Source organism: Poromitra crassiceps (assembly GCF_964638095.1).
Source record: "Poromitra crassiceps genome assembly, chromosome: 11".
In the NCBI taxonomy this organism is placed as follows: domain Eukaryota; kingdom Metazoa; phylum Chordata; class Actinopteri; order Beryciformes; family Melamphaidae; genus Poromitra; species Poromitra crassiceps.
This window is the reverse complement of record NC_139643.1, coordinates 17,373,436-17,389,865: the sequence shown is the minus strand read 5'-3', so window position 1 is coordinate 17,389,865 and position 16,430 is coordinate 17,373,436. Positions and strand designations below refer to the sequence as shown.

At 53.7% G+C, this 16,430-nt stretch overlaps 2 protein-coding genes across 5 annotated transcripts in view; both read right to left on the bottom strand.

Moving 5' to 3' along the window:
- Positions 1 to 4,492, bottom strand: part of LOC310785523 (popy class I histocompatibility antigen, alpha chain E-like) — a 201,396-nt gene extending 196,904 nt beyond the window's left edge. For all 4 annotated transcript variants that reach the window (XR_014553178.1, XM_083646642.1, XM_083646640.1 and 1 more), the window contains exons 1-2: positions 4,320 to 4,492; positions 1,006 to 1,278 (exon numbers count right to left, since the gene is read on the bottom strand). Coding sequence is in view for 3 of the 4 variants with exons in the window: in XM_083646642.1 (XP_083502768.1) it covers positions 1,006 to 1,278; positions 4,320 to 4,398 (352 nt within the window). In the remaining variant the exon portion in view is untranslated. The remainder of the gene's footprint in view (positions 1 to 1,005; positions 1,279 to 4,319) is intronic.
- Positions 1 to 16,430, bottom strand: part of LOC310785519 (class I histocompatibility antigen, F10 alpha chain-like) — a 370,829-nt gene that overhangs the window by 211,234 nt on the left and 143,165 nt on the right. The window lies entirely within an intron of this gene.

Genomic DNA, 16,430 nt, shown 5'->3' with positions numbered 1-16,430 from the left:
ACCTCAGCATGTTTTTCTGTGAAGTTCTCCTTCAACAGACAGACAGACAGACAGACAGACAGACAGACAGACAGAGAGGCAGACAGACAGAGAGGCAGGCAGACAGACAGAGAGACAGACAGACAGACAGACAGACAGACAGACAGACAGACAGACAGACAGACAGAGAGGCAGGCAGACAGACAGACAGACAGACAGACAGACAGACAGACAGAGAGGCAGGCAGACAGACAGACAGACAGACAGACAGACAGACAGACAGACAGACAGACAGACAGACAGACAGATCGATGCCCATACAGACAGACAGGCAGGCAGAGAGGGAGGCAGACAGACAGACAGACAGACAGACACACAGGCAGACAGACAGACAGACAGACAGACACACAGGCAGACAGACAGACAGACAGACAGACAGACAGACAGACAGAGAGGCAGACAGACAGACAGACAGATCGATGCCCAGACAGGCAGGCAGAGAGGCAGGCAGACAGACAGACAGACAGACAGACAGACAGACAGACAGACAGACAGACAGACAGAGAGGCAGGCAGACAGACAGACAGACAGACAGACAGACAGATCGATGCCCATACAGACAGACAGGCAGGCAGAGAGGCAGGCAGACAGACAGACAGACAGACAGACACACAGGCAGACAGACAGACAGACAGACAGACAGACAGACAGACAGACAGACAGACAGACAGACAGACAGACAGACAGACAGAGAGGCAGACAGACAGGCAGACAGAGAGGCAGACAGACAGACAGAGAGAGAGGCAGACAGACAGACAGACAGACAGACAGACAGACAGACAGACAGACAGACAGGCAGACAGGCAGACAGGGAGGCAGACAGACAGACAGACAGAGAGAGAGGCAGACAGACAGACAGACAGACAGACAGAGAGGCAGACAGACAGGCAGACAGACAGACAGAGAGGCAGACAGACAGGCAGACAGACAGACAGACAGACAGACAGACAGACAGACAGATCGTACCCGTGTCATTCTGCATCATGCGTGCCTTCAGGATGTCGATGTTGACTTTAAACCACTGCTCCTTGCTCTGGCGGGACCGTGTGCCTTTATCCCAGTAGTCTGCAGTCAGCTTCTCCTTCATCCAGTCCTGTTTGGGAATCTTCTTCTGGCTCGTGCTGTCATAGTAGTCAATCATCCGGTTGTCCAGGAGACCCATGGCCGTGAACTGGTGGATGCCAGGGAGCTGGACATCCTTGGAGAAGGCCGTGTAGATGTAGGTGAGGGAATGTATCTCTGAGAGTCACAGAGACAGACAGACAGACAGACAGACAGACAGACAGACAGACAGACAGAGAGGCAGACAGACAGGCAGACAGAGAGGCAGACAGACAGACAGAGAGAGAGGCAGACAGACAGACAGACAGACAGACAGACAGACAGACAGACAGACAGACAGGCAGACAGGCAGACAGGGAGGCAGACAGACAGACAGACAGAGAGAGAGGCAGACAGACAGACAGACAGACAGACAGACAGACAGACAGACAGACAGACAGACAGACAGACAGACAGACAGACAGAATCATTAATATCTATGAAAAACACTGGGAATGAATGTACCATTTATTTAAAGGATAGAACTTAGTTTTGACTCTTGCCAACAATTTATGCCAAGAAGATTACCAAAAAAAAGTAGTTTCTTCTATTTTTACATCTCATTACTTTTACTTCCTGGAAATATAAACTTCCTGGAGTATTGTTATTGATGACATCATGCTGTACCAAGAAGCGCAAATAAAAATTCCAGAAATAAATCTGCCCCTTCCACCAAATAACTGCCTCTCTCTCTCCCTGACTGATCTCCCATTGGTTGACACTTTTGATTGATCCCTCATCACCATGTTATGTCCCGCCCCAACATCCTGTTTCTACAGTAAATACACTTGACATGAATCACATTACAGAAGCAGTTGTGTCATTAAAAGACAACATCACAGTAAAAAATATTATATCTCCATTAATGCCCATGAAAACACCACACCCAGTGATGCATTTGCCAAAAGTCAGATGCCCCTGTTGTTTAAAAAAATAACCTACATTATCCATCATTTTAACTTTGTGTCATATGTCCCCCCACAAGTCTTTACAAGACCACAATCATTACTTCTAATCCAGTCAGAAGTCGTTCCATTCTGCCAGAACTGAAAGTGAAGATGATCACAGACTTTTAGTTTCAATGGTTTAGTTTTGCGTCTTCACTGCCACCAATTATTATGTAAGAGTGCACAGTAACAGTGAAAATAGTTTCCATTAAATGCAACAATTAGCTGTGTGGTAAAGTGCACGTTTCAAATGCTTTAGCTGCTTTAACAGGAAAAAGCAGTGTAAACACAGAACACAAGTGTGTTTTGATGTTTTGATTGCCAGTTGTGAACACAGACAGCAGGGGGCAGTAGATACACAGAGGTAAACTCAAGAGGCCTTCAAGTGTCTTATTAAAACTCACTGTTTAGCCTTGATCCTATACCTGATCCACTGCTTTGACCTTCTTTTGTTTTGACATGTGTTTGCCTCTGCTTTTAATTCCATTCTTATTTATTTTGTTATTTTGTTATCCTGATTGTTACTGTTCTTATTTATTTCAGTGTGAATTTATAGATTACAGTCAGTCAGCAACAACCTAACCTACAATCTCACTGCCATATTTTTTTTTATGTTTTTGAGACTTTTGTTTTTGATTTCTTTGATTTTTGCACTCTAAACCAATTGTTGAGCAAGTTGCACAGCTCCCTGAAACAGGCTATTACTCACCAACCAAGAGTGATCACATAAAAAGGGATAAGTAACCCCAAAATAAATAATTGTGTCTTGTGTACTAAATTCCACAGGCTACAACCTTGGTTTGTGATGTGTTGTGTTCTGACGCCTTTATCACTCCACAGTCACATGACAGCTTCACAGGCGGGCCCAAAGCTGTCAAGAGCTAAATCCAACCACAACCCCACCCCCCATCTCTCTCCCTCCCTCCCTCCCTCCCTCTCTCTCTCTCTCTCTCCCTCCCTCTCTGTCTCTCTCTCTCTCTCTCTCTCTCTCCCTCCCCCCCTCCCTCTCTCTCTCTGTCTCTCTATCTCCCTCCCTCCCTCCCTCTCTCTCTCTCTGTACAGGAGAGGAGATCATGTTATTATTATGCCAATCATCACATAAGATCTGGCAGTATAATCTTGTCTTGCTTACTGGCACAGAACATGCTGACTTTTCTGAAAGTGTCCACCTGACTGTCATTACACTTACAGCCTAATTACACCAAAATACACCGCAGGATGCAGAATTGGGAAGCAGAACAGTTTTATAAGTAGCCCTACCTTTTCTTACTCTTCATGTGATTTCTTAAGGCGTTTTAAGACATATAATTTATGAAAAACATGAACAGATAGATAGATAGATAGATAGATAGATAGATAGATAGATAGATAGATAGATAGATAGATAGGTAAATAAATAAATAAATATCCCCTTATTTTGATACTGTCTGTTCTGGTATCCTCAGCTAAGCTGTGTGTGTGTGTGTGTGTGTGTGTGTGTGTGTGTGTGTGTGTGTGTGTGTGTGTGTGTGTGTGTGTGTGTGTGTGTGTGTGTGTGTGTGTGTGTGTGTGTGTGTGTGTGTGTGTGTGTGTGTGTGTGTGCGTGCGCACATGCGCCCCCCCCATTTTGAATCATATTTGTCATATTACTATTATTATATTGTATTATATATATTATTATATATTTCTAAGGATGTGTGAACCGGAATTGTGTTTTTCCTCTCTCTCGGTATGGGATACATTTTTTAAACGGATAAAAACATGTTTTAAATTTCCCATTTGACAATTTAAACTCAAAATATCAAACGAAATACACATTTCAAAAGACGCCATAGCTGTCCATTTTTACTTTCACTTACGTGAAGAGGCATGAAACTCTTAACTTACCGCCGTTTACAGTCAGCATTGTCCCAAACAGGACAACATATGAGATGAAATCCATGTTGAGCAGCACAGATCAGACTACATTCATGTTGTGAAAGTCGGTATTTTAGCGCAGATCAGGTCCGTCTCTCTCCGCTTCTCTGCTGCCTCGACTTCGCCCCGCACCAAGTAATTACAACGCATTCAGGTGCTGCTCGTAAATCCGAGCACTTGTGCTGCATCGACTCGCATGTAATAGGTTTTTAGAAAAGCTTAAAGTTACTCCAAAACGCCATTTCACTGGCACATTACAAGGAAACAAACGAATAAACTGCTGCGCCACGTTTTCCACTTCCTCTATAAATGTCTGACTAAACACTGTCAACTCACCGCCTCCCGCCGGGTCGGAACCGAGCCACAGCTGCATCAGACACAGACAGAACCAGGCCCGGGATGTCCGCGGGTCCATGGCCACACAGCGCTGTGATGTTGGTTTACAAGTCACAAGATTGTCCGTTCAAAACATGACAATTTAGCAGAGTCCAGTCAGGTCGTGTTGTTGCGTCTTCGTGCCCTACTTCCCCTACTGACGGAACATCCAATAAAATAATTCAGGGCAGGTTGCTAGGCAGAATACATTGAAGTAGTTTGTAGTCTTATCAGACAGAGCAGTGGCTGGGACTGCCTGGGACTCAGGAAACATCACATTAGGCTACATTACATTGGGGGCGGCTGTGGGAGTACCTGAAGGCCGCACGGAGGCCTAAAACTCCAATCTCATCATCCAATCACCGTATTCACAGTCCAATATGAAGTCCAATGTGAGAAAGGACGACGCATTACGAATCATCACCTGCTGCTGCTTCTCCTCTCCTATGATCACGCCCCCTCTCCCCTCTACCATGGAAACAAACAAAGCTACATCTGCCAGTCTGACGATCAAAATTTTTATTTCTTATAGACCTTATCATTACATCCGCCGCACACGGCGCACAGTCGTTTTATGATTTTGTTGTCGAGTGAGTGTGTTGCTTTGTCCCCATATTTTACAGTCTGTGGTTGGCCAGCAACTTCAGTTCTGTTTCATTCCTTCCTGACTGCCAGTGGCAGTTACTAACTGTGAATAATGATCTCGCGCTCCGCGAGAGACGAGTGTTTTTATACCAACGTAGTCACGTATGTGACATGGGGTACCTGCGCGTCTATAAAGGTGCGCCGTGACCCACCATACGTCATCTTTGATCTTCTCGCAACCTGGCGTGTTTCGACAGGTGTGCGGCTCCGGAGCTCCGTGATTCGGATTCTCCACTTTCTGATCAGAGACAGACGCAAAAGAGGAGAGGTAGGTACACGGCCTGAAGGTGTGTAAAGTCAGCCATTCCGATCAGCCTGGGACTTGAGAGTCAGAGTGCAACTGGGTTGCCCTCTAAGGCTGTGGGTGGCTGCCTACCACCTCTCCCCTCGTCGGGAGGTAGCTCCATTGAGTCCGTTCAGGGCTACCTCCGGCCTAGGCGGCCGGCCCTAGCCGTGGGTGTGCGTGGCACGCTACCACCGTCTAGGTTGCCTGGTCGGGCTTTGTATATTGCCTATTGCTACTAGATAGCGGCAATTATTATATGGTAGCAATTACATTGTATAATTGTGGATATATATATTATTATCGATAATATTGTGCTATACTATACTATATTATTGTTATGTTCCAATAACATGCGGACTACGACGTTACGTTAACATGTTTATTAGGCATGCCTCTAGCTTCCACATACATCAACATCCGCTTTACGACAGGCAGCACGTAAACCCCTTGTGTCGTCTTAAAGGCACAGTGTGTCCCATACACAACATTTCCTCCCCCCCACAGGAAACCAGAAGAACAGGTGAACAGTTTTTTTTTTTTTTTTATAACTAGGCGGACTGGGTGGACTACCAGTCGCCAGCATAGCCATGTGGATTATTCTGCCACTAACAGACTATGCTCTGAACACTAACTAACTAGGGATCACCCATCCCCAATATAGTCCCTCAAATATCCCGGCCTGACCCGGGCACGGGCTGGTCGGGCTTCTAGGGGCTCGGCCAGCTCAGGTGGGCGCCCGGCTGGAGCCCTCAGCTGCTCATCAGGAATCTCAAAGTCATCTCCAGCCCCTGGGTCCACGGCAAGGGGCGGCGCCACCTTCCTAAGCCGATTCGCGTGCCAGCGTGATCCATCGGCCAGGCGGAAGTGAGCGGTGACCTGCATGGGCGCAGACCAGTAGGAGAGCAGCTTGTGGCCCCGGTCGGGACGGCGGATCCGGACCCAGTCCCCCGCTGTGAAGGAAGGCACTCTCACCCTCCGTCTCTTGTCGTACCGCTGCTTCATCCGACGCTGAGCATCCATGACCCTGGCGCTCTGGCAGGGTGCTGCTGCTGGCGTGATGATCGCGGGGGGCCGCAGCCGATCCAGGGGAAGCTGCAGCTCACGCCCCATCATCAGGAGGGCGGGAGAGCTACCGGTAGTCGAGTGTGGTGTCGCCCGGTAGTGCAGCAGAGTGCTGAGCAGTGCGGCTGGGAAGGAGAGACGATCTGCTAGGTGTGCTCTGAGCCCATTTTTTAGCGTCTGGTTGAACCTTTCAACCCCTCCATTCGCCTCCGGGTGGTAGAAAGCCGTGCGGACGTGTTTAATCCCCCTCGGCCGAGACAAACTGCGGGCCGTTATCTGTGGTGATGGTGTCGGGGACGCCCCATCGGGCAAACAGAGAGGAGAGGAAATCTGTGACGACACGAGCTGTCACTGACCCCGTAGCGACCACTTCCGGCCACTTTGAATGGAGGTCGTAGGCCACCAGGAGGAAGCGTTGGTGGTGCGGGACGCCATGGAGCTCCCCACAGATGTCCAACTGAATGTGCTCCCAAGGCTTGGGAGGCCACTCCAAAGGTTGCAGAGGCGGCGGTGGTGGCGAGCCCGTCTTACCGCTGACCAGGTAGGCGGTGCAGTCCCTCACCATAGTCTCTATGTCCCGATCTATGCCTGGCCACCACACCAAATCCCTGCAGCGTTGTTTCACCCTGACGATGCCCAGGTGACCCTCGTGCGCCATAGACAGGACGCGTGACCTGAGGCTGGTGGGAACGATCGTGCGAAGCCCCCGGGCCACACAGACATCATTCCAACAGGACAGCTCGTCCCTGACCCGGTGAAAAGGCGCCAGTTCCTCCGGAACTTTTGCGGGCCATCCCTCCCGGACATAAACGCGGAGCTGGGAGAGCATCAGGTCCTCCTCTGATGCGAGCCGAAGGTCCTCCAGGGAGACTGTGGCCTGCAGGGGGGTGTGTAGCATAAGGATGAGCTCTGGCTCCATCGTGTCTGGGCCCGTGTCAGGCGCCGGGTTGGGAGTGGCGCGGGAGAGCATATCAGCCACCACATTCTCTCTGCCGGGGGTGAACAGTGTGGTGAAGTCATATGGCTGGAGCCTCTCTGACCAGCGGTAGATTCTGAGCGGCCTGTGCCCCGACCCTGACGTGGCGAGCAGGGCCGTGAGGGCCTGGTGGTCCGTCCGCAATGTAAAGTGCCGCCCATATAGGTACATGTGCCACCGCTCACACGTCCAGATGCAGGCCAGCGCCTCCCGCTCCCCCACCGAGTATTTCTGCTCGGCCTCCGTGAGGGACCGAGAGGCGAACGCCACTGGGCGCTCCGTGCCACGCTGAACCTGCGACAGCACCGCTCCAAGCGCCGTGCCAGACGCGTCACAGGTGACGAGGGTGGGGCTTGCGAGGTCGAAGAATGCGAGGACTGGCGGTGAGGTGAGCTGCGCCTTGAGCTGGCGGATAGCTGCAGAGCAGGCTGGGGTCCACTCCCAGACGGCGTCCTGTTTAAGGAGCTCACTAAGCGGGGTGGTGGTCGCAGAGTATTGGGGAAGGAAACGCAGGTAGTAGGCCGTCATCCCCAGGAACGATGACAGCCGAGCTGGGCATGATGGCTCGGGCAGAAGCAGCACGGCCTCCACGTTGGAGTGGAGCGGGCTGAGGCTGTCCGCGGTCAGGCGGAACCCCACAAACTCGATGACGGGAACGGCAAAGGTGCACTTCTCGCCATTAAGTGTGAGAGTGTGGTGGGCGAGGACGTCCAGCACCCTTGCCAGGCGCTCATCGTGAGCGGCCGGTGTTGCGCCATGGACCACGATGTCGTCCAGGAAAACGACCACACCCGGGATGCCGGCAAAGATGGTCGCCATGATCTTTTGGAAACAGCTGGGGGCTGAGCTGAGGCCGAAAGGCATGCGGGCGTAGCGAAAAACCCCCACATGCGTGACGAAAGCTGTAAGGCTGCGACTGTCCGGGTGCAGCGGAACCTGCAGGTAGCCCTGGCGAAGGTCGAGCTTCGTTAACACAGAGGACCCGTAGAACTGTGCAGCCAGTTCCTCCACTGTGGGCAGCGGATACTTGTCTGGGATCACCGCCTTGTTTACCTGCCTGAGGTCGATGCACGGGCGCAGGCCCCCTGACTTTTTCTTCGCCACCACCAGGTTCGAAATCCACGGGGAAGCGTCGACACGCTCAATGATGCCCGCATCCAAAAGCTTCTGTAGCTCAGCGGTGACCTCGTCACGCAGGGCGAGGGGCAGGCGGCGCAGGGGCTGAATCACCAGACGCACTTCAGGCTTGAGGAGAGGCTGGTGGTCAAAAGCGGTGAGGCGGCCCACCCCACTGAACAGAGCAGGCCAGCCCTGTTGCCAAGGCGAACCAACCGACAGGATGGCGGCTCCGGCGTTGTCCATGAGGGCAAAGCCCAGTTCACAAAATAAATCCACGCCCATGAGGTTGGCCCCCTGGCGAGCCACCTGGAAAGTGAATGAAGGGAGAGTCTTAATCCCGTATCGCACCGTGAAGGTGATTGTGCCTGCCATTCCTATTTTAGCGTGTCCATAGCCGTACAGATCCTCGGCGTTGGCGGCGAGCATCCGGTGCGGAAAAGGCCGGCGGACCGTGGAGACATTTAGCAGCGATTTGGAGGCCCCCGTATCCAGCAGCAGCGGAAGGCACACCCCATCCAGCTCCAACGTGCACCATATGAACGCACGCGAAGTGGCAGCCACCGAATGGATGGTCGTCCGCGTGGGTGCGCCAGATGAACGGGGCGGCGGTGGGCCTTCAGCGGCAGGAGCGGAGCGGCAGACCCGGGCGAAGTGATTCTGTTTGCCACAGCGTTGACACTTCTGGCCCCTGGCAGGGCAGTTCGGAGCTCGGTCAGGGTGTGACGAGGATCCGCAATTTCCACAGGCCCGCGTGTTGCTGCGCCCTGGCGCGCTGTAAAGTTCACATCGAGGCTGTCAATGTCATCCTGGAAAACAGGAGTGACACCCTCCGTGGGTGGTGCCACCGTCTGGGCCATTTGCAAGGGCCTGGAGGAGAAAGGGTTGGAGGGCGCTAACTGTGATGCTAAGCCTGCTGCTGACTCAAGTTGAAAAGCTATTTCCACAGCCTTTGTCAAAGTCAGTGTATCTGGCATCATTAGCAACTTCTCTCTGAGCTTCGGATTAGTAGTGTGTTCAACTAGCTGATCGCGTATCAGTTCATCTTCCACCGCTTCAAACTTACAGAGGCTGGCCAATCCCCTCAGATCGGCGACGTAATGGTGGACGGACTCGCCGGTTTGTTGACGCCGTTGGCGAAAGACGATCCGGCGGAGCATGACATTTTGTGGAGCAGCAAAGTGTCCAGACAGTAGCGTGATACAGTCCGCATATTTAGCAGCGGGTCCGAGAGTCCGAAAAATCCGCTGTCCCTCGTTGCCCAGGCTGTGAATCAACAGAGCCCTCTTCCTGGCGTCATTAGCACCAGCTAGCGCGGCAGCTAGCAGGAACGTCTCAAAGGACTCCAGCCAACGATCCCACGGGACTGGTGGCTCGCCGGGCAGAGCGAGGAACGGGGAGAGAGGTGACAGGAGAGAATCCATAATCCTCGTCGCCAAATGTTATGTTCCAATAACATGCGGACTACGACGTTACGTTAACACGTTTATTAGGCATGCCTCTAGCTTCCACATACATCAACATCCGCTTTACGACAGGCAGCACGTAAACCCCTTGTGTCGTCTTAAAGGCACAGTGTGTCCCATACACAACAATTATATTTTAGAACACGGCTCTCTTGAATACTCGATTCTGATTGGTCAATCAACAAGATTCACCGGTCATTATTTCTCGACAACCGACCGCTGCTCTGCTGCTGGTTATACTGATTAATCCAGCTGTGTCAACACTCACGACAATGATTAGGCACACCTGGATTAATCAGTTGATAAGAGCCTTTTGTCAGCAGACAGAGACGCAGAACTAATTAGGCCAACCAGTTGCTGCTGTGGTGTCTTGTGTGCCAATTATGAATTAAACCGCTTTGTCGTTGAAAACGCTATTAAAAAATCTATTTGAATAATTATTTTTGTCAGATTATTGAATGATTTAGTTGTAGGCCGTGTTCTAAGCGGGATAATGTATAGTGAGCCGGTGATTACTGGGGAAATAATGACCTTCAGGTGAATCATTAAGCCCTCCGCTGCGCGTCAGGCTCAATCATTCACCTGTCGGTCATTATTTCCCCAGTAATCACCGGCTCACTATACATTATCCCTTACATATTCTAATCTATAGCCTATAGGTATAGCCTTTTGTGCAATTAGATTGTATAATTGTAGAATATTATATATAATATTGTATTATACTATATGTATATTATACTGTATTATATTATATTGTAAGGCTAGCTTGTTTGGGTGCGGACGTGTCCTGGACTGTGTCCCAGGGCCCGCTCCGATCTCCCAGCCCGGCTCTCGTTGCCGCAGTGCGGACGTGTCCTGGACTGTGTCCCAGGTCCCGCTCCGAGTTACTGGCTTGACCCCCTGTGCTCGTTTGACGATGCTGGCCTGTTCCTCCTGTGGCGTTGAGCTGCACGTGGAGGATGGCCATGAGATGTGCCCCAGCTGCCTCGGGGTGGGTCACCTCCGGGAGGCCCTGGCTGACCCCTGCATCAATTGTAGAATCCTGCCCCTCCGCGTAAGGGAGGAGCGGTTGCGTGAGGAGCGGTTGCGTGAGGTGGAAGGCTGGTTGTTTGGTCACCGCCCACTCGTAGTCAGCAGCCCTAGGCGGTTTTCCCGCAAGTGGCGCCAGGAGGAGCGCGAGGGGGAGGACCGCGGCGTGGAGAGGGTCTTACCGGCCTTGGCTGAGGTGACCCTCCCACCATCGGGGGTCTGCACTAGGTCTGCCGCTGCCGCTAAGAAGTGCAAGAGCAGGATGCAGGTGAAGAACCGTAGTCCACGGAAGAAGGCGAAGAAGGAGACCTCCTCTCGCCAGGACATGGTGGCCTTGCGGGCCGAGTTGGAGCAACTCAAGGCTCTGATGGTGCCTGCGCACCCAGGTTCCTGGAGGGGCGCAGCCAGGGAGGATGCGCTGTCGATGGCAGCGTCGAACACCATGTTCCAGGACCGCGAGGAGGAATATGACGACCCCGGGGAGGATCATTCCCCGGAGCGGTCGGTCTTGGAAGCACGGAGGCCAGAGACGGCTCAGAGATTTCCCTCAGGAGTTCCCTGAGGAGTTCGGGGGGTCTGTGCCCAGCCGCTGCAGGCAATACTGCAGGCAGCCCTGGCTAGGGTCGACCTGGACGACGTGCCGGCGGTTCAGCCGAGCAACCCACTATTTAGGCGGGCTCCGTCAGAGCCGCCCTTTGAGGTCCCACCCTCTCCCGCCTTTCTGGAGGCACTGAAGAGCTGCTGGGCAGACACGGAGACGCGGGGTCGCCATGCGAAGGATGGCAGGACCCTGGCCTCCATGCAGGATGCGGCGGTACATGGTCTGGCCCGCATGCCCTCGGTGGACAAGGACAAGGCCAAGTGTCCTAGCGCACAGTGCCGGGTCACAGATGACCTGCTGGTAAAGGCGTATGAGGCGGCTGCTCGGGTGGCTCGGATGGGCAACTCCCTCTCCGTGCTCCTCCTCACCCAGTCCCAGATGATGCAGGCGACGCATCAGGGGGCGGAGTTGGGACACACACATGAGGGGCCCTGCAGGCCTTCGGGTTCATGTCGAGGGAGCTGGGCCGTGTTATGTCCACCCTGGTCGTGGCACATCGGCAGGTGTGGCTCGGGCAGGCGCCTATGTCGGATGACTGCAGGCGGGCGTTGAGGACGCTCCCGGTGGTGCCCGGTCAGTTGTTCGGGCCAGAGGCAGAAAGGGCCCTGGAACGCAGAAAACAGTCGAACCAGGCCTCAGAGGGCTGGGGTCGGCGCAGCAGAGGCACAGGGGTGGCCTCGGCCTACGTCTCGGTGAGACGGAGCGAGAGGCGGGAGCCACGCCGCTCGTCATACTGGGACTCGCCTGGGCAGGCAAGAGGGCGTGTCCAGGAGGCGACTGGCAGTGGGCGTCAGCCCAGGGGGGTGCGTCAGCCCAGGGGGGTGCGCCCTCCGCCCCGGGGGCGTGGGCGCGGCTACGACCGGCGCCCCTCCAGAGCCGCGGGAGGTCCTCCAGGCACAGCCTGAGAGGTCGGGGCCGGCAGTGGGCAGATTCACACATCAGCACCTGGCCTGTTGGGCGGCCCATTCACAGGACCCAGGGGTCCTGGACACCAGGTCCAAAGGCTACAGGCTGCAGTTCCACCGCCGGCCCCCAACACCTTCCGGGGTCAGGATGACCTTCGTCACGGACCCCGCAAGGGTGCAAGCTTTGTCACAGGAGATAGTCAAACTCCTGGACAAAGGGGCTATCACACCACTGAACCCATGTATACAGAGCGATGGGTTCTACTCCAACTATTTCCTAATTCCAAAAAAGGACGGGTCGCTCAGGCCCATCCTAGACCTAAGGGAGCTGAACGTGCATATGAAGGTCCTCCCCTTCCGGATGCTGCAGACAGCAGACGTCCTCCAGGCCATCGCTCCCGGAGAGTGGTTCACCTCCGTCGACCTCAAGGATGCCTACTTCCATGTCCCCATCCTCCCGGGGCATCGGAAGTTCCTCCGCTTTGCCTTTCAAGGCCGGGCGTACCAGTTCGCCGTCCTGCCATTCGGCCTGTCCCTGGCCCCTCGCATCTTTACAAGATGCATGACGGCACTCTGCCTGGCAGGGATGAAGGTCCTGCCTTACCTCGACGACTGGCTGATCTGCGCCCCCTCCCTCCAGGAGGCGGAGCACGCAACGTCCAGAGTCCTATATCGAGGCACTGGGCATGTCCGTGAATTGGGAAAAGAGCTTGCTGCGCCCGTGCCAACAGACCACCTTCATCGGGTTAGCCCTAGATTCGGTGGCAATGCGGGCGTGCCCAACAGCGGAACGAGTGGAGAGGATCCAGGGCCTGCTCCAGTCTTTCGTCCTGGGCGCAAGCGTGACGGTCCGGACGTGGCTCAGGCTGCTAGGGATGCTGACAGCGGCCGCAGCAATCACGCCCCTGGGGCTGCTACATCTGCGCCCTCTACAGATGTGGTTCAGCAGCCTCCATATGGATCCTCGACTTCACAAGTGGGTCAAAGTCAGGGTCACACACAAACCTCTTATCCATCTCCGCCGCTGGCGGGACAGCACCTTCCTGCTGCACGGGGTGCCTCTCGGCTCGGTCAGAGCGCGGCAGGAGGTCGTGACGATGGATGCCTTGCCCAAGGGTTGGGGGGCGGTATGGCAAAGGAGGTCGGTCCAGGGGGTGTGGTGCCCTCGGTGGAGGGGGCAGCACATCAATGTCCTCGAACTGCGGACGATTTACTTGGCGCTGAAGCACTTCTTGCCTTCTCTCAGGGGCAAGCATGTGTTGGTGCGCACGAACACCTCGGCGGTATTCCACGTCAACCGTTACGGGGGGACCAGGTCTCTGGCCTCCTTGAGGGAAGCCCAGAGGCTGTGAATATGGGCCCATCCGCGAGTGGCCTCCCTGAGAGCGATGCACCTCCCAGGCAGTGCGACCTCGGTGGCGGACTACCTTTCACGCCAGAAGCTGCCTCCGGGCTAATGGAGGTTGCACCGTCAGGTGGTGCAGCTGGTTTGGGATCGGTACGGAGAGGCCCGGGTGGATCTGTTTGCCTCAGAGTCCACAACTCACTCGGTGGTTCTCCCTAGCGGAGGCCAGCGGCCCATTGGGGATGGACGCTCTCGCCAACGCTTGGCCGAGCAGTCTGCTATATGCGTTCCCTCCGATCCCCCTGATAGGGCTCATGCTTCACAGAGTGAGGTCGTCGGGTCACAGGGTTCTCCTGGTGGCCCCCAAGTGGCCAGCCAGGCTGTGGTTCCCGGCACTCCTCGGGCTGTTGGACGGGCAACCATGGCAGCTCCCAGCGAGAGTGGACCTCCTGTCCCAGCTGGACGGGGAGGTTTGGCATCCGTGTCCGGCCCACCTTCAGCTCTGGGTGTGGCCGTTGAAGGGGACCGGGCGCTCCTGATGGGCCTCGGACCCTCTGTGTGTGAGACGTTGCGTAATGCGAGGGCCCCTTCCACCAGGGCGGTGTATGGCAACTGTTGGGCTGCATTCTCCTCGTGGTGCAGGGACGGGGCATTGGACCCGGTCTCCTGCCCTGTACAGGACATCCTGCGGTATTTGCAGGAGCTGTTTGATGCAGGCCGGGCTGCCTCGACCTTGAAGGTGTATGTGGCAGCTATCTCCCTCAGTCACGCCTACGTGGAGGACGTGCCAGTGGGTCGGCAGTATTGGGTGACGCAGTTCCTGCGGGGTGCCAGGAGGCTGCGGCCCCCCAGGGAACACCGGGCGGCAGCATGGGACCTGCCGCTGGATCTGCAGGCCCTGAGAGGGCCACCCTCTGAGCCCATGGCGGGGATGGCCTTAACTCATTCATGGCCATATACGTCTTTAACGTCTTATCAGGAATGTGCCTCCCAGCCAAATACGTGTTTGACGTGTTTTTGTTTTTATTCGTGTTTAGCGTAGTTCAAAGACTTCCCCAGCCTGTGACATAGTATCAGGTCCCTGGCCTCAAAGTCAAGCCGACAACAACCCCAAACAACTACCAAACAACTACCCCAGCTGTTGTTTTGAAATGGAGCAGGAGGAAAGAACAGAAAACGGAGAAACGCTTCCTTGTTGCAGATAGGAGAAACGCCATTGAAACGCCCCTCGGTGCGCTGCACGAGCTGGTCGGCTTGCTGCAGGGCAGCGAACCTGGATGAGTTGTTCGCGGTAGTCAAACCCGTGACAAACATGATCGATCCTGGTCCCAAACCCAAGCCGGACCCCGTTCCTGTGTGCCAGCCCGAAAGAGACGAGACGGAGTCACAACTTTGTGAGGAGGAGGAGAACGAGCAGCCTCGCCACAGAAATTGCTTTCACACAGAGCCAAGCAGCACGGCCACTTTCCATGTCGAGGGCGAGGAAGACTGGACTCCAATGCGACAGGACCCGGATGATCTCGCGGTAAGGAGTAATTTTGTTGTTGATATATATGCATTGCCAACGATGCAGAGGCAGAGGAGGCTAGACACTGATCTCAGACCAGTTTGGTGTTCTCCTCCTATGCTAATTTGCGGGGAGATCAATAGTGTTCCCTGGGAAGGAGGTGCGATCCAGCAGCAGCTGTGGACAGAACTCTCTCTCTCAGTGTTGATGTCATCAGTGATGTCACTTGAGAATTGTGATGTCATCAGTGATGTCACTTGAGCAAATTGTGATGTCATCAGTGATGATGTCATCATCGATGTCACTCGAGCAACTGTGATGTAGTATGAGCCGATGGCACACAGTTGCACGATGGCACCTAGGTGGGTGGGCGGTGTCTGTCTGTCTGTAGCGCACGAGATTCCTAGTAATCCAAAATTGTCTCGTTGGCTAAAAGGGGTGTGGTGGGGGGAGGGGGTGCATGGAAGGGGGGGGGGGGCAAATTTCGAAATGCAGGATGGCAGGGACAGAGAGCTGAAATTTGGCATGGAAGTGTGTTTGTGTGTGTGTGTGTGTGTGTGTGTGTGTGTGTGTGTGTGTGTGTGTGTGTGTGTGTGTGTGTGTGTGAGAGACTACACTGTCTCTCTGCATTCTATGATCGTATAGTTTACTGAGACACTAGTACACTACACTGTCTCTGTACTAAATGTGATTATATAGTTTACTGAGGATATGTTGCTTTTATTTCAGATGAGGAGCCGATTGTGAGCCCACATCTCAGAATGAGGTCAGGACGGCCGAATCCCTGCCCATCTTTCGCCGAAGATTGAAAACTCCTTTTCTTTTTTTTTTCAACTTTTTATTTTAGTTTTCAGTTACTCTACTGCTGCAAGGGTGTATCTGTGTAGATGATGTTCCACAGTTGATTCCACTAATGTTGACAGAATGTGACATTGTAAGTCGCTTTGGATAAAAGTGTCTGCTAAATGACGAAATGTAATGTAATGTAAAGAGACACACATGGGCCCCGCGCACACACACACATTCACACTCACTCACACTGAGTAAACTGTATTGTTGAATGTAAAAAAAGCACTTCATGTATATATATATATATATATGTATATATATATATTTTTTTGTCATTTGTGTCAT